At 33.8% G+C, this 18,243-nt stretch overlaps 1 protein-coding gene across 8 annotated transcripts in view; it reads left to right on the forward strand.

Annotated features, from left to right (window-relative positions):
* GAS2 (growth arrest specific 2) overlaps window positions 1-18,243 on the forward strand; it is a 159,788-nt gene that overhangs the window by 104,801 nt on the left and 36,744 nt on the right. For 6 of the 8 annotated variants that reach the window (XM_068555978.1, XM_068555980.1, XM_068555981.1 and 3 more), the window contains 2 exons: window positions 3,168-3,275; window positions 17,341-17,394. In XM_068555978.1, coding sequence (XP_068412079.1) covers window positions 3,168-3,275; window positions 17,341-17,394 — 162 coding nt within the window. Of the gene's footprint in view, window positions 1-3,167; window positions 3,276-17,337; window positions 17,395-18,243 lie in introns of all 8 variants that reach the window. The other 2 variants (XR_011075455.1, XM_068555983.1) reach the window with 2 other exon arrangements.

Raw genomic sequence — 18,243 nt, forward strand, 5'->3', positions numbered from 1 at the left:
AAAATATTGCTTGCAAAGTTCCTGTGTTTAGTCAATACTATTGGCTATTTCTACTCTGGCAAAGTTATTATTTACATCAAAAAAAAAAAAGAGAAAAAAAAAGAAGGAGAGTAAAGAAGGGGAGTAAAAAAAAGAAAAAAATGGAGAAAAGAGTAAAGGAAAAAGAAAAAGAAAGAGACGCATTCCCGTGCTAAGATGTCATATTCCAGTGAACAGTTTCAACAATAACTGCCAGTTTTGAAACTTTCAATGTGTCCTCACATTTCTTTGTTTGCTACTTAGGAGAATTGTGGAAAATTGAAAAACAAAATAGGTGACCTTTTATGTGGATAATACATCCCACCTTCTTTAATCAAGCCAGACATCGTAAGAGAAGCACAGTGGAGTCCATTCGGATTAATTTATTCCCCTGATGTCCTGATAGAGTGATTCAGCTATGATAAAATGATGGGGTCAGGGTTAGTGCCCTCGTGTTCAGCCTGTTCCCACACAATGAGTTGAATACAGTTCTAAGAAGCCATTCTTACTTTCTTCCTCTTCTCCATCAACTTCCTCAGTCTGGGGATGAGAGATAGTATAATTCTGAGTAATCAGGCTCCTCTTGAAATCCCATTTCAACAGAAAGCTGGCTGGGTTCCTGGCCAAAATCAGAACACCTGCCAGACTGACTTACCCCAAGGTAATGTAAGAAGCAAGATGTCATGAGTCACTGTTTACTTAACTCCCCACAGCCTGGCCTTGTCTCTTCCATTTCTGCTTCCAGCTCTCACACAGCCACACAAAAGCCCTTGATCTTAAAAAGCAAGTATATTTTCAAAGCTTAGGAAGGCATTAGAGAAGGACAGGCCACTTGAGAAAGTGTTTCTTGTATTTTATTTCATTTGGTACCAATAGTTTCTGTATTTTGTCTAAAAACACTTCAAGATGGAAATACTTTCCATCCATACTTGTGATTGTCATTTCTTAGCAGAGGAACCACTTGAACACCAATTTACTGTCTGCTCAGTTACTACATCGTGGTAAAGCTGTGCCAGGCATGACTCTCCTAAAGTCTGGGCCATGTGCTTTTGTGATGCTGACTGTAGGATTTTTTTTGAGGGTGGCCAAAGTCCTTCTCCCTCCCTCCCTCCCTCCTTTCCTTCTTTTCTCATGGAATTATTGTGGTGCTAAGGAAAACTGTACTGCTTCTAGCAATGGTATGCAATAAACACAATTTATATATATATATATATATATATATATATATATATATATATATATATATTTATATATATATATATATTTTTATATATATATACACACACACATTTATATTTTTTTAGCATTTATTTATTTTTTAACATCTTTATTGGAGTATAATTGCTTTACAATGGTATGCTGGTTTCTGCTGTATAACAAAGTGAATCAGCTATACATATACATGTATCCCCATATCTCCTCACATTTATATTTTAAAAACATGTCTATAAATACATATTGAAGGAGATACACATAGAGGAACACTTACAACACTTAAGACAGCACACATTCATTGGTCCTGTGACCTCACCCCCACCCCAGAATGTGGGTCTGCATTATAGAAGGGAATCCCTAGGGATAGGATTCTATTAATACTGGGGGAGTGGGTGGATATATCTATGGCCCAAGTATCATATGGTATGGAAAATTCAGAACTCAAAGACATGGGCCTAATCACTTACATAACGATGTTAGACAGTCCCCTCACTTTTTCAATGAAAGCCATCTCTAAAATTCTTTGAATCCAGTCTTAATCTGTCACACTAATTCCCTCCTGTGTCCTTTGTAGGTCCCTGTGCTTATTTATCCATTTATTATTTATTTATTTATCCAAACTTATCTTAATATAAGTTTTGCTTCAGGATTCCCCCACTCTTTCTAGCTTTCCCCTCTAGTGTCTTATGCTTCCATACTTTCTGGAACCTTGCTTATTCTAGGGAAACCAAGATGCTTAAGTCCTTTACTCCAACAGGCAAGTGAGTTCCTGCGTGACTCTTCCCACAGTTTTTTCTTAGTGGAAGACTGATTGAAGTCAGACATTGAATTATTTGATGAAATGATTGAATTGCTTTGATGACAAAACTCTAGGAATCATATCTTTGTGTAAGCAAGAATTTGGGTAAGGGGTGTCCAAGCCAATCCCTTCAGAATATAAATTTGTTCTGTCTAGCTTCTCAAATGTAGGCTGTACATTATTTAGATCTGTCTTCTATGGAAACTTTGACTTGAAACACAACATATTATTCTTTTGGATTGTTTGGTTGGTTGGTTAGTTGAAGAGAGGACAGTTATGAGACACAGCATGGCAGGTTCCCAACCAAGGAAAACATAAATAAATAAACCTTATTCCTAAAATCATGGACTAAACATTGTCTTTAATAGTCACAACTATTTATAAGCATTATGCACTTATCATTTAGTGTATGTGTTTTGTAAAGAGTGCAGAGATAGATAAAATAGGGAAAATCTGATATTCAGACATGGATTCTATAAAATACATACAAATTGTAAGATACTGCTACAGAAATAGGTTTTGGCAGGTGGGAATTACTGAGGAGTGAATTGCTGGATTAGTCTGGATGAATTAGAGATGACTCCTTAAAGAAAGTCTCAGGGTTCAAAATAAGGTTAAATAGTCTCATTTTTAAATAATAATAATTTTAACATTCTCATTTATTTTGAAAATGGGTAAAATTAATATTAAAGTTATGATGAGGAAACATATAGACTATGTCTATATGTTTCCTCATCATAATAGACTATGTTAACGTGCCTTGTATTCGAGTTCTCAATATATTTATCTTGACAATCCAATGTACGTGATCTTTTTAATCCTCTAAACATGAGAACCCAGCTCATCATCCCTACGCTGCCGGCTGGTTTGCTTGTGATTATCCTCCAGCATCATTATCATTGTCATCATCCAGCTTATGCCTTAGTGCAGCTACTGGCCTTCACAAAGTGCCTTCAGGGCCTGACCTTTACATAGTTAAGACAATGTGATATGTCTATGCTCACATCATGTCCATAGTCTGATATAGAACAAATTTAAAAGCATTCATGGTTCAGGGGCCTTTGAACCCGTGGAACAAATTAATCTAAAGGCAACCTGATTAAGGAGAATGAACTTGCCTGCTCTTCTATTTCAGGTGAAACGGATTTCTGAAGATCCTCCTTGCAAATGCCCGAGCAAGTTCTGTGTGGAGAGGCTCTCGCAAGGAAGATACCGAGTGGGAGAAAAGATCCTCTTCATTAGGGTAAAGTTTTACTTTTCACTTGACAGCTTGACCTTTCAGAGCATATACAGGACTTAAATTGCAGGTTACAGGGAAAATATGACGAGTAACTCAGCAGGAACTTCCCTTATGGTGCTTACAATTGGATTTGAAGACATGAGGTATGACAATTTTTTATTATCATACATAATTATCACTGAGGGCTAAATAAATAGAACTTTATCTTTTTTTATGTATACACAAACGTATATCCCAAACAGATCATAGAAATCAAATAGAATGAGGAAAAGAAGAGAAAACAAATTCCTTTTTTGTTTATGCATTTAGTTTCAAAGGAAGAAAATCCACCTCAATGGGTAATAAAAACAGTATTCTGCCCTGGTTTTCCATATGTCAAGTTTGGGAAATGATTAACCTATAAGTCCTGATAACTTTCAAATTATTTGAACATGACTTTTCAAAAAGTTTGGGTTGTAAACCAGATTGAGGAGAGTCAAAACTCATTACAACGGCATGGTTAAATGATGACTGCCATTTTTTTTTACTGGTTTTCTGGGTTAGAATAAAGAAACGTGGGCCTGTGCCAATGAATGATTTGGTGGCCTCTATCCATTTTACAATCATCCTACTTAAAAATCTGACTAGATGTCATGAACAATTCTTGACTGTAATTATTGGCTCAATAAAGTAACATTTCAGGCTGTGATCTGTTTTGTTAATAATCAAGAGAATTTAACCTCTCAAAATACATTTGTTGCTTTTCCTGAGACCAAGAATTCTTCTTTTCAAAAATAAGAAAGTGAAAAATAAAGCACTGATATACTCCTAGAAATCTGCAATTAATGAGTCCTTCTATCTTATTTTTAGTCATTTCCTAAAGAATAGAGGTTATGATTCTGAGAAGCTGTATTGTCTTGTCATTTGAATAAGTTAAAGTATTTTCCTTTTTATTTTATTTTGTAGAGCTGAATAATTTGAATGTGTACATCTAATACAATCAGAGAACATTCTTAACATACTCAAATCAGTGATGACCCAGTAGAAATTTTTTCCAGTGTAAAGTTTTCTTTTTAATGACCACTTCTGACTGAAAGTTATTTGTACGACAATTTTTTAAGGCTCTACAAGATGTAATTTAAAGAAAAGTTTAATTATAATTAGGCTTCAAAAATAATGTCAATCATTTTGTATTTTAATCAAACATTAGGTCAGTGTTTATTGAACTAAAAAAAATGTTCAGGTAATAATTGCTATTTTGCTTTGGAAAGGCAATGAAAGGGATATAATGATATGTTATTATTAGGGGCTTGAGAACCAGTTTAGGAGAATGGCCTCCCTAGAGTAGACAATTGGCCCAGTCGTCACTTATTGTTCTTTGTTACAAGGATAACATACATGTTTATTTTAGCCAACCAGCCTGCTTTTGCTTTAACACATTAATAAATGGTGATTTAGTAGTACCTCCACAGATGTGTTTAAATTTTACTAAGTTGGCCTTTCTCAACTGAAGCTCAGGCTTCTTGAGACTATTAAGCCCTGGAGCTTAGAATCAAAACATAGGGTTTTTTTATTTATTTAAACAATTATTCTTTTTTATAATGGAAGTGTTGACAAAACACATGATTAATAAATTAGATGTTTTTCCCTCTAATGTAACTTAATATCTTTAGGCAAAAATATATATTACATACATTTATTTGTATCTGGTCTTCCATATTTAGTCAACTGTCAAAGAATTTGATGCCTATATTTGTGAATAACATAAATGTATCATATTTAACATTTAAAATATTTTTTGATGTTCCATTTTTCTTTTCAGTAAATAGTTTCCTTTTGGTGAAATCTATGCATGTATTGTTTATAAAGGAATTGAGACTCACTTTACTGAAGAAAATTACATCAAATTCCTTAGTGATAGCATTTGAATTTAATATCAGTTACCACAGTAGAACATAATGTGCAGTTTCATGCTTCTATAGTTCCAGGCCAGCCTGAAGTAAGAGAACTGACTGTAATGTGGTTATTCACTGATTGGCCCAGCAAGTTATAGCATCATGTTGCTGTGATAGATGTTTTAAAATAGTGTTTTAGTGAATTTTAGTCTTTCACTTTTTCTCATTTTGCTCCACCCACATATAATTTGTACTTTTTTTTTTTTTTTTTTTTTTTTGGTGGAAACTTCCCCATTTGGTGGAGAGACCATACCTTTATTTTACATTTATGTAACCAAAGGGCCCATTCAGTCATTTCCCCCAACAAAGGGCTAAAGATGTCAGAGGAGCATGACCTTGCCTGTGGAATAACAACACATTCTTTTATTGTTCTCCTTTGGTTCTTTTTTTAAACCCTCCTACCTTCTTGTAATCTCATCAGTTTCGAGGGAAGCAACCATTCTAATTACCTCTTCTCCAAAGCCACAGCCTTAGTTCAGGCCCCATCAGCTTTTCTTTTTTATTTTATTTTATTTTATTTATTTTATTTTTTTATGTACTTAGTACCACTGAACTGTACAGTTACATATGGTTAAACTAGTATGTTTTATATTATGTGACCTTTACCACAATAAAAAAATTTTTTTTTTAATTAGTACTATTTTTTACAGTAGATTTCACTTTAAAATTGACCCATTTTTTTAAATCTTAATTTTTTTAGAAGTATCTATTACTGCCTAAATTGCAATAGAAACTATTTGTCAAAAAAGGAAAATATCCATTAATATATTTTCATTTCAGTTCTTATCTTTTGGCTTGTCAGGGGTCCATTTCTACCCTGATGGAGTAAAGGGATTCTACCAAAACTTTTCTTGTATCTGGTTATCCCTAGAGACTTTTTACCTTTCATTCCCTGGAGTTCAGGAATTGAAATTTCACAGGCAGGCCATATGCACCTTTCAACACACATTTTTCCCTATTTTTTTCTCTGCACTGAGTGGATGAACTAGAAATGTCTCATTGATGTGTGCATACTTTGGCTAGTACTTTTGGATTTGTGGCAGGGGCTATATTTAATTGATTGTCATTCTGCACTAACACATTATAAGGAACTGGCAGTTATTAGTCAAAAAAACTAAGAGGTATTGATTTTCAAATGATAGGTAGATGGTTGTTGCTGCTAAAATCTTAACTTTAAGTTTCTTTGAACACCCGAATTAAGTAGAGAGTGCCTTTGGTCAAATTCTCAGACACGCTAGAGGAATGATTGCCTCATGGTATCTGTGTTGCTGTTCTGGGTTTCTTAAGTTTGCATTTTTAACATTGGCATATTTTAAACTTTGTCCTCTTTGCTAAGACTTCCAAATATAGTCATATTTACGACATAGTACATAGTAAGTGGATACATTTATGCATATTATTTCATAAAATGAAATACATATGGTATCTTAGCATCTGTCTCCTAGTTTTCTGTCCGTCCTGAGAGCAGCCATGTCTTCCTGTGGTCATAATGAACCTATCCATGCAAAAAAACAATTTAGGGTCCTTTCAAGCTATTAAGAATGTTGACTTACTTTTAGTTAAAGAGAGCACACTAATTTGCATTTTATCAAGGTTTATATATATATATAAATGGGATTCTACAGTATACACTCTATTTTCTGGTTTTTTTCACTCAGCATGATTATTTTAAGATTCATCAATGTTGTTGCCTGTGTTAATAATTTATTGTTATTGCTAAGTAGCATTCCATTATATGGATACACTAAAATTTGTCCATTCATTCACTTATATCAATAAGACATTCGGGTTGTTTCCAGTTAGAGATTATTACAAATAGAGGTGCTATGAACATTTATGTATAAATCTTTGTATGGACATATGCTTTAATTTCTGTTGGGTAAATACCTAGGAATGCAAAGCCTGATTTGTATGGCAGGTTTATTTTTAACATTATAATAAATTGCTTACTGTTTAAAAAAAAATAAAATAAAGAGAGCACAATCACCAAAAAACACTGACATAGAAAACACTATCCCTTAGAAAGTCATAAATACATGATTCTATTAATAAGTCTCTAACACAATTACTCCTGATTTACTCTTCTTAACGTGAGCCAGAGTTAACAATTATATGTCTAACCAAATTCCAAAGTTTGTTGGCAACACCCAATGACTTGACTTATGTATGGTTTTATGGTTATCATGTATATGAACACATTTTCTCATTATGCATTCAAATCAACACCATAACAACATAAAAGAATGAAAAAATTAAGAATGTGTGCAGATTACAGAGAAAGAGTCCAGAAGACATTTCTGCAGATGATATCTTTGCTAAGCATATGTTTTATCTGTGGGTTTCTAGAAACCAATGTATGAATAGATACCTTGCATACATGGCTATCTAATGTTACTTATGTAGATGCATCTATATTCTCATGTAGACATGTTTGTTTATATGCACAGGTCTCCATTTAAAGGTGAAGGAGTAATCTCTACCCAATATAAAGGATCCGTTAGTACAAGGGGAAACCTCCAAGATTTCTGACAGTGGCTTTTAGGCAAATATGCTAATAATCCCCTGCTAAAGTGGGAATTCTCTTGTTTCTAGTTTATCAAACACAATTTCTCACAGCCAGATTTTTGCCCTGTACCTTCCAATGAACAACACTGCTTTTGAACTATCTGGTGGACAAAGCTAAATGCAGCTAATTTCTAACTGTGTGGTACAGATACAGATTTACTCTCCTCCAAGGTTTAAATATAACAGCTATTTTTCACTGACTTTTGAGTGATGATAAAACCTCCTTGCTGATGTCTGTAGTAACAGAGATTTAGATATTACTATTTAGCCATGCTGTGTATCTTTGAAATGTAAATAGATGAATCTCAGCCTAATGTTATGATTTTGAGGAGGAGAGAAGTAAGAATTTTCCTTTGTTCTTTTGTTCATTCAGTTAGTTGGTATCTACCCGGGCTTCAAGTATTGAGAAGTCACCTGACAATATAAAGCTGAATAAGCTTGTAGGAAGGTTTTCAGAGATATGTGTTAGATGCCATGAAAATGTCTATACTATTTGATTTGTCAACCCCAATGCAACAATGATAATATTCCATGTAAATAATCTAACAGTAATTTTTAAAAGTGGTTCCCAGCAAAACCTGGGAACTTGTTAGAAATGCAAATTCCTGGGCCTCACCCCAGACCTATTGAATCAGAAGCTCTGAGGGTAGGGTCCAGACACCTGTGCTTTAACAAGCCTTCTAGGTGATTCTGATGCATACTAAAGTTTGAAACCACTAATCTAAAAGAAAGAACTAACTATATGAAGGAAGAGATTTGTTGTATCAATATAACAGCACAATTGGAAATCACTTGCATGTTTGATCATGGAAGAATATAAATATTCAGGTACTAGGAATGATCGTTTTGAAGACTTCTCTGTATCGTTGTGAGAAAAAAACTGAAGATATATTGTTAAGTGGAAAAAAACCCAGACTTTGAAATTGTGTTTACATATAAAAATGCCCGTGTAGAAATGATATATAATTATGATTAAGACTTGAAGTGAACAGGAATAATTGAAAATGGTTTTTAATTTTCAGAGGTCATTAAATTATGAGTGAATTATTTTTTTCTGTTTTGCATTTATTTCTGATGATGAAAAATAAGAACTCTTTAAAAGAAGAGAAGTCAGCAACCTGATACAGTTGCAAATGTGAGAATAAATAAAAGGATTTCTAAAAGGTGTCAGATTAATTAGCTGACTGCTCATTTTTCTGGTCCTTTGCCTAAGCTTCCGATCTTCTGGACAAGGGTAAGGAAGTTCATTGGAGCCATGGTGTTGTCTAGACCAGGGAGGGCTTTGCATTTTGTTATGAACTTGTACCATATTTTTCCTGGGATGAACCTCTCACCTTTCCTTGTTGTTCTTTACTATTTTATTTCTCCATTTTGAAAACTCACTCAAGTTGTTTTCCGTTAGCACTAGGAAATGTGTAAACATCTTAACAACGTCCCTTCTCTTTGCAGACCCCATGAATAAGCCATATGCTTAGTTTTCTCTCTCCTGGTCATTAAGCCTTTAATCATTTGATATCTCTTTCCTTTAAGGTTCAATTTTTAGTGACATGCAAATAATCTAATATTATACAATAAATTGATCTGTGATAATGCATGAAATGGGTGTAAATGGCTCTAATGAATAGAACATCCATGGGGGTAAGATCTTTACACTTAACACAGTTGCTCTAGTGTTCTGATAGTAGAAGCATGAGAGCAAGCCAGTGGGGTCACATGTTGTGAAGTAGCTGACTTTTTTGGTGCTAATTGCTTTGGGCACTAATATGAATAATTTTTTACTTAATTACAATTTACCACTAACCTAATTTTAGCATTGTTCAAAGCGTGTTCCAAGGAATTATAGTTCTGGAAGATGTTCAAAAATATTATTCATAAAGAAGAAGGGTCATAGTAATGGGTTTAAACAGGCTTCCTTAATAACTCTTATTATTGATAATTGACTCAGCCTCTGTCTGAGCAGGCGTGATATATCTCACTTTAACCTCTCATTGCAGTGTGGGAAGCACTGTTGCCATTCCCATTTTACAGCTGAGAAACATAGAGGTTGAGTAACTTCCCAGGTTATAAGGGAATAAGTGATGAAAGTGAGGTTCAAAAGCCTAACTCCTGAATTTACGTTATTTACCACTAAGCAATACTGATTTATTTATCTGGGATTATCTGGGATTTCTTGGAGGGTTGAATATACTAATGTGATCTATTAATCACTAGAATGAGATGTATTATGTAGCATTTTCCAAATGTATCTGACTGTAGAAATGGTCCCTCTGCCACCTTTTTTTTTTTTCGCCAGAGCATTATCCTGGGCTAGGGGGTCATGAAAACATACTTTGGGAAAGACATTATCAATCAAATCAATTTAAAAATAATTTGTAACATAGAATTATATGGAAATGAAAGTTTTCTACATTTTCCAGAATTAAAATCCATGTATATCAAAGTTCTTCTAAGAAGTACTGAATTTATACTCAGTTTTACCTGTAAGTTCCTTTTGGAAATTATGATTCAAGGAAATGACTGGAAAACTTTAAAGGAAAGGCAGCTAAAATTTTAAAAGTATCATTTGTGCCAGGCATTGTAACAGGTGCTTTATATACATTGTCTCACTGAATCCTCTACCACTCAGCTGGGAAAATGTTTTTATCCTTTTGTTACAGGTAAAAAGAAAAAGACTTAGGTTAAGGTCTCAAGTAAATAGTATGATACACAAAATCTAGGTCCTGACTCCCAAACCCATAACACACTCCATTCCAAGCAGCTTCCCTATGGCATGTCCATTAGATGCAGGTTTTTATTCACAAGGTTAGTTAGTCCTCTAAAAAGGACTTGCAACTTTTTACAATATGTTTAAGGCTCAGCTGTATAGTAGTGTATTCCTTATATCATTTTTACTTTACATATATTCAGAATACAAAGGGCATTACAATTGCATAATCAATAGTGCTATGTAATGTAAGGAAAAGAATATAATTTGTTTGCTTGACTGTATTGTGATAGTAATAAAATTATAACAATATTTATTAGGTGTTTACTTGTATGTCAGATACTCTTCAAAATGGCTTATATGGCCTGTATAAGAAAATAAGATACATTATCTTCTGTCTTGATATCTTTTTAGAAGTCAAAAGATAATTTTTTATATTGCCAGTATAGTCTTCTTGAGTCTTCTTACTAATTGTTGATATTTTTAAGTGGATTAATATTATTTCAAGACATTTTAATAGCAGATTTTCATAGTTGGGTAAAACCATATCAGGTTTCATGCTAACACTCTAAAGGGTCTGGGTATTTTTTTTTCCTTCACATTTTAAGAAATCTGACTACTTAAGAAGCCTAAAGAAAAGGCAATGAATAATTTAATTGGAAGTCAGCAAAGGGCTTTGAAATGTTATAGAGTCATTATACTAGTTCTGAATTAAATCATCGCAGATCAATGGAAAAGTCACACACATTGCTGTTGATTCTTTGTAATTTCTTCTTTAACATAAAAATTCTTCAGGGTTATATCTGTGTGGTAGAAATCAACTCACTATAACAAGCCAAGCAAGAGAGGTACCAGAGCTCTGTTGCTATAGCAACCCAACCTGGCAATGTCTTATAGGACTTGCTCTAAGGGAAGGTCCAATGATAGTGAGTAATATTACTTTCTTTTCTGCTCTTATGACACATATTGATTTACTGTGAATAAAAAGTAGCATGGTTCAAATTGCATACCTTTCCTGGTAATGAAAAATGGGCTCTTGTGTAAAAATGCAAAGGAGTTTTAAATGAGTAGCAAGGAGTAAAACTTTCATTTATCTTAGTGGAAACATTGCACAAACAGCCATTACTCAGCAGTTGAATGTTGAAAATTCATTTGTTTTGAATAACAAGGATATAAATATTTCATCTAATTTAACAATTTATGGGAGCAGTGATTATGATTTCAAAACCACCTAATGGCTTATATTCATTTCTAGGAAAAAATATGGATATGTTTGCCTCTGATATATGTAAAATCTCAGAACATTTATAGTGTTCTAATCCATGATGAGAGAAACACGGCTGTTACTAGCACATGAATATTTCCAGACTGAGTACCTTTCTTTGCCCAACTGCCTCAAAACTAAACACTAATTCAGGAAAAGCAAGCATATTCAAAAATTTAAATATATTCAAACTCTTTAAATTCAGATTTCTTTTTAATAATATCTTTGCTCTATTCAAGACACTCATTTCTTTGTAATTTATTCATGTTCAATAAGGCTGATCTAATAGGATATAATTTACACTTTGGTAACACATCTCTCAAAGGACTTTGCAAATGTTAATGTCTTCTTAACCTCTTCTTTCAGAGAAAGACATATATCTTGGATGAATGCAAAATAAACAAAGTGATTAACCACCGCTGTAAAAAAAAATCAGCGATGGGATGTTGCCTTTCTGACATTTATTCCTTGAGAATGAAAACCTTTAAACATAGAAAAATTTATACTAGACTTTGTCCAAGATTACACCCAACACTACATTTGACACCAAATTTGAAAGCAAGAAAAAATGCAATTTGATATCTCTTACAAGAATGGAAAGAGTAATGTATCTGGGCCATTTTCCATATTCCTATTTAAGTTAGGGAATTCACTTATTCTCTTTCCATTGAATTGTTAGGAAGTACATCAAGTGTGAAGAACAATAAATAAATGAGAGCTCAAAGCCAAAAATCCTTTTTCCCTGAGAACTTACCATTATTAGCTACTTAGCAATGAGTAGATTTTTTAAATTTTGTGTCTTCCTTTTACCTGAACTGATAAGCATTCTTATTCATCTGCAACTGAATTAGCAAGCTTTAGCATGCCTTTAAGTTGTACAATACATGTGTGACTCTATTCCACCTTGAATCATTTTCTTTTGCCAGTCCACTTCATCTGGAATAAATGGACAATTTTTTTTCACTAGCCACACATCAAAATTACTTAAACTTACAGAAGCATTGAAAAATTAAATGGCTTCATTGAGGAAGTGCACAGGTCCTATGATCTGCATTCCCAATTTCTGCATTGCTATACCCTTCCTGACACTAAGATAAATTTGTTGCATATATATACATCTTATGTAGTGGCATATGCATGTATGTGTGTGTATGTACACATGCGCGTGTGTGTAGTGAAAAAGCACAGTTTAGAGAGTTGGATAAGTCCAATGATTTGGCATTTTTTATTTTAAAAGAGATCTCAAGTTGATTTTTCTGTGCCAGAGATTTGAATTCCTTATCAAGAAGTTTGTGAGAAAAATTAATCTTTTATTTTGTCTACATTTCTTTACATATACGATTTAACACTCATGGATTGTTTTCTGTGTGTCAGGTGCTTTTCTAAGTACTTTCCTTGGATTCTTTTATTTAGCCCTCACAACTCTTTGAGATAGGTGCAATTATTATCTCCATTTTAACAATAAGGAAACCAGTGTTAGGAAGTTAATTACTTGCCAAACGTCACGCAGCTGTAGGAGTCAAAACCTTTCTTTGAGTTCAATATATCTGATTTCAGAGCCCATGATTTTAACTATATGCTATTCATTCTATTTCAGACTATCTAGTCATTTGGCATGTGGTGTTGTGAGTATTGCTGTTCAACGTTTCAACATCCACTAATGATTGACCTGTACTTAATGTGCAGCTCCTAATTTGCTTATTCCTTTGCTGGTGTGGTTTGGTAAAACATAGAATTTAATAGCCAGTCCCTGTTAGAGAGACAGAAGAGAGTACCATGGAAACAGTCTTATAAAACAATAACAAACCCCCCCCCCAAACAATTCAGAAAAACCAGGATGGCTTTCACATTGTTCAACATAGTTATTGATTTTTTTTTCATATATTGACCATACTTGAGAAGTCTTCCCAAAGCAACAATTTATTTGATGAATGAACAAACTAAGGAATATTCTCAATTTACTGCAATTATATATTTCCATTTCCAGTTTGCTTTTATGTTATTAAGATTAAATCCCCTTAATTTGATTATATATGAAAGGATTTTCTGAACATACTATGGTGGAGTAGGGAGGTGAAATTGCCTTTTGTACCTTTTAATATTTTTATTAAAGGGTCTAAATTAGACTTATGACAAAGTATGAACTGAAAATTTTTGGCATGGCAGTTAATGCTTTTGAAGCAAGTTCCCTAAAAATAAGTTTTGAGTAATTTTTAAATAACATTTTTTCCTTATCATGTTACTTGATGGAGGCTAGAGTATTTCTTACTTTTATATGGTTTGTAAAGTACACCTACTTATACATTATGTCATTTTTTTTATCACTACTCTTTGAAAAAATCAGTGTGATTGTTAATCTACATATCTTATTGGTGAGGAAACTGCAGATAATAGAGATTTAGCAACTTTCCCAAGGTAATCCAGCTAGTAAGTGGTTGATCCAGGATTAAATCATATTATAATTTTTATATACTAAATTCCATATATTTAAAATGTCACACAATAAAATTTCCCTTTAAAGTTTTAATTTTTTTTTAATTTTAGCATAAATGAAAACCCTTTGTTGTTCCTTATGGTTTTGATTTAAGAATCATTTGCCTTGTGTTACATAATAATATGAAATTGTAAAGTTTATAAGATTTTTATTTCTTCCTTTTGTAGTCTTCCCAACAAGAACATTTCTTGGTTTACATGTTCTATGCTGGTATAAATGTGAATGATTTTTTAATGATTTTTTGCAAAAGGGAAAGAAATGGAACAATTATACACAAAGGGTGTTGTGTTCTTGAATTATTGATGAGTCTTCTAGCAGGCAGAGAACAAACCTGTGAAATGTCTGGCATTATAAATTGTATGTAATCCTTCCAAGGGCTCAAGTTGCATAAACAAGATGCAGCCAGATTCATTAAGAAACATACTTTGCAACTGTGGCCATCTTGAGTTTGCACCGAATGTAGTCAAGCATGGTAGCAATTTTGTCATTACAACATTGACTATAATAAATTAGAGCTCATTTATTTAGTGGTATCTTTTTCATAAAATCAATGAGTTAAATTTCTGCAGACTTGGTCATGTTAGACCTTGCCTTCTCTTTCTCTTCTAATACTTGACATTTTGAATTTCAGTTCCTCAGTAAAAACATGGAATCTTGGTTCTGGACCCAGCAGGTGCCTTCATCACCTAACTGCCAAGACTTTTATTTCAGGAATCTTACTGATTCACGTCAACTTTTCATTCACTGGAATGGTGTGTTCCGCTTTTATTAGTATTAACATTTTCATTTGAAACTTGGTTGTATGTTGTTTAGGATATATTCTGCCATTTCCTGCCATCTTGTTAGAAGCATACTAAGATCTTGAGGAAATCTTTGTGTAGATTTTGGGAGGAACAAGGTATAAGAATTTGGGTTTAATATTGGCCTTAGGATATGTACTCAATAGGATACATACTCAATTTGCTTTACTATAATGAAAATCCTGATGTTACCAAAAAAATTTTAAATCACAGTGAGTTATTTAGAGATATTTGCCCTGTTTCTCTAAAAAGAACATCAGCAAGAAATCACTATATTATATGACTCTTCTCCTAGCTGTAGCTTTCTCTTATATTCATTTCTTTTTACATACTAGCTTCTCTTGCCAACTTCTAATTCTCCTGCACTGTACTCACAACTTGTTCTTCCAAAGCTCTTGGCTATTATGGAGAAATGCCTTCTCTCTAGTCCAGAGGTTTTATAACCTAGCTTGTAATACAGCTACATTTTAGGGCACTATAAACTCCATGGAAAAATTATAATTATTTGAGCTATCACCATGTAAAGGGCTTTCTCATTCTCTCTTTTTTTTTAAACTAACTCTATAATTTTTTTGGTTCATTTTCACAGAAACTGACACCTTAGTTAACAGTCTTTAATTTTTACTCTAAACATGGTCACTTGTCATATTTTTCTTGAAATCCAGCCTCATAGAACATGTGGGGCAGAGATGCTTGGATAGTCTCTCTGGGGCCTTTAGTTGAAGGCAGGTAAAGGGCAGACCTGGGATTTCAAATTCTCTTCTAACCTTGACATTAGGCATAACGTCTCCAAGGATCCCATTCCCAAACTGCAGCACCCAGACAAATAGTCACACATTAATTTGTCATCATCCACCAGTGTGTTAGCCATGATAATGTGACCCGGTCTAGGACTCTTCTGTAGATAATCATGGTCTTTTGAAGTCCTGGGCTAATAGAAAAATTATGGAAAGTCCTATGGCACACAGAACCTTAGGAGTTTTATGAGCCTGTCTACCTAAGGCTAAGGTAGGCTTCAGCCTTGCACAGAGAGGCACTTTGGACCAAAATGTATATGTCAAAAAATCCCTCTCCCATGGTGATGTTTACAAAATGTCTTTCTACCTTCTTCGAAGTTCCCTAACAATCTACAACCAACGTGACGAGGAGCCAAAATGTTCTCAGAAGCCAAGAGAGGAGTGTATCTCATATCTGACCTTGGATAGCTCATCTATCTCCTGTATTTACTCAACATCTTATAACAAAAAGAAATCCTCCAATGAGCACTGAAAGAATTCCAAAGAAGCCTGGGTTTTTAAACTGACATCTTGGCACCAAGGATTGAGTAAGGTCTTTCTTCACGTACAGCGTCCATAGATCTGGTGGATAACACAATTATATATATCAGCTAGAGGAAAGGTAAAGATGAAATATTCTAAGGATAAAATGGAAGATAGCCTTGAATAATAAGTTACAGCCATAATACTATCTAATCATGGGAAGGGAAATGAATGTTTCCCAAGGATAACTTTACTTTGGAACCCTGACGCTTAAGCTGAGAATCTGGGACATGTCCCTCAATCCTGACTGAAGGACTTTCAACCAATGACCTTTCAGATAAACAAGGCATCTCGCTGTGAGTATGTGACCATCGTGAGATTAGAACACTGCATAAATACCTTTTTAATTACAACAGAAGGAAGTGGTAGTGTACCCACGTGTCACAATTTTCTGAGTGGAAATACAATGGTAAGGTCTTGAATAAAAGCAATAGGCCAAGTAAGTGGGGAAGTAAGATCAAGATGGCAGGATATTCCCCTAAAACAGGAAGTTTCATACAGAAAATAAACACTTCATTTACTTAACAATTTTCTCTACAGTTTCATGAAACATTCTCTAGAGCCTGGTATATTTCACTTGTGGAATCGAGACACAGACTTGATGTCTATTTTTGGGGAAAAATTATTTCCTTACATGGATCTCTTATTGTTATAGTAAGAACTCAGAAAGGAACAAGAGACCAAAGGACCCCAGAAAATGGATAGTTCTAAACATTTGTGTTTTAAAATGTGAATGACTAACACAGTCTACAATTCTCAGACTACGTATGCTTTAGTTATCACTTAATGTAGATAATTAGCCAATAAAATTTCCCTTGACTATAGGATATGAAGAAATATAGGAATAGTCATTATAACTTGAAAGTAAAGGTTTTCTTTAATCTCATCACAAAAGATCACAGTTTGCATTTTCAGGTAACGTTCGTGTTCCTTTCTGCAGTGGAGATGGAGAACATTTTATGAACTTCATATCTTCTTGTTTCAGTAGGGTCTTCATGGTTGTGACTATATCTCCACAGCCAAAGCAAAGCAGACGTTTAAGGTAATTACTTAGATAATTTAAGTAATGATTTAGTAATTTAAAAACTGAGGGGAAAACCTCTCCACTTTGCTTTCACTGTGGAGCCTTGGCCTCCCATCAAATGAGGGAAGTTGGGCATCCAAAAGTGAATCTTTTACCAGTTTTTTATTCCTTTTTTTTTTTTTTTTTTTTTGGTGAGGTATTAAAATGCTGCTTCTCCTTTGGTGTTCCCGTAGCAGTTTGTAAAAATGGCAATCTGGAGCTTATTGTGGATAGGTGGCAGGAGGTAACCTAGTAATTTTTGTCTTTTCTTAGTGTAATTCCCATACTCCAGTGTATTCCTTCATTGTTCCTTATTATTTGAAAGTATAAACCTGGGTTTAGCTTCTGTATGCAATGTCATTTTAGCCTTTGCTTTAAAATATTTAAAATAATACACTTGTGGAATAAAAATGAAATACCATATAATTTCAGAATATTTAATGCTGAAATTATAATTTCATTCTACTCCCATAGCACAAATTGCCCTGTGCGGTTTAACACATGGAACCCCATGGACCTTTGCCAAATTTCTGCTCCTGACACCATATCTAACCTCCAGATATATCAGTAGTGCTTTAAGTAACACGTGTGATTTATTACTTTAGTATAAGAAAAGTTACAGGGGATAGGAATGGGATAGGACTCGACTTTGAGGCCCTGAGGTTTCCAGTGTAGACAGAAATATTAGCTCATTTTTAGTTTTTAAGTAATAATAATTATGATCTAGAAAGAATAGCTTACTTGAGTAAGTCTTGTCTATTTCACATAAACAAATAACTGTTAGAAAAGATCCATTTTGTCAATTCTTCTTTAAACAGGATGAATATA

Source organism: Eschrichtius robustus, chromosome 11, assembly GCF_028021215.1.
Source record: "Eschrichtius robustus isolate mEscRob2 chromosome 11, mEscRob2.pri, whole genome shotgun sequence".
NCBI classification, from domain to species: Eukaryota; Metazoa; Chordata; class Mammalia; order Artiodactyla; family Eschrichtiidae; genus Eschrichtius; species Eschrichtius robustus.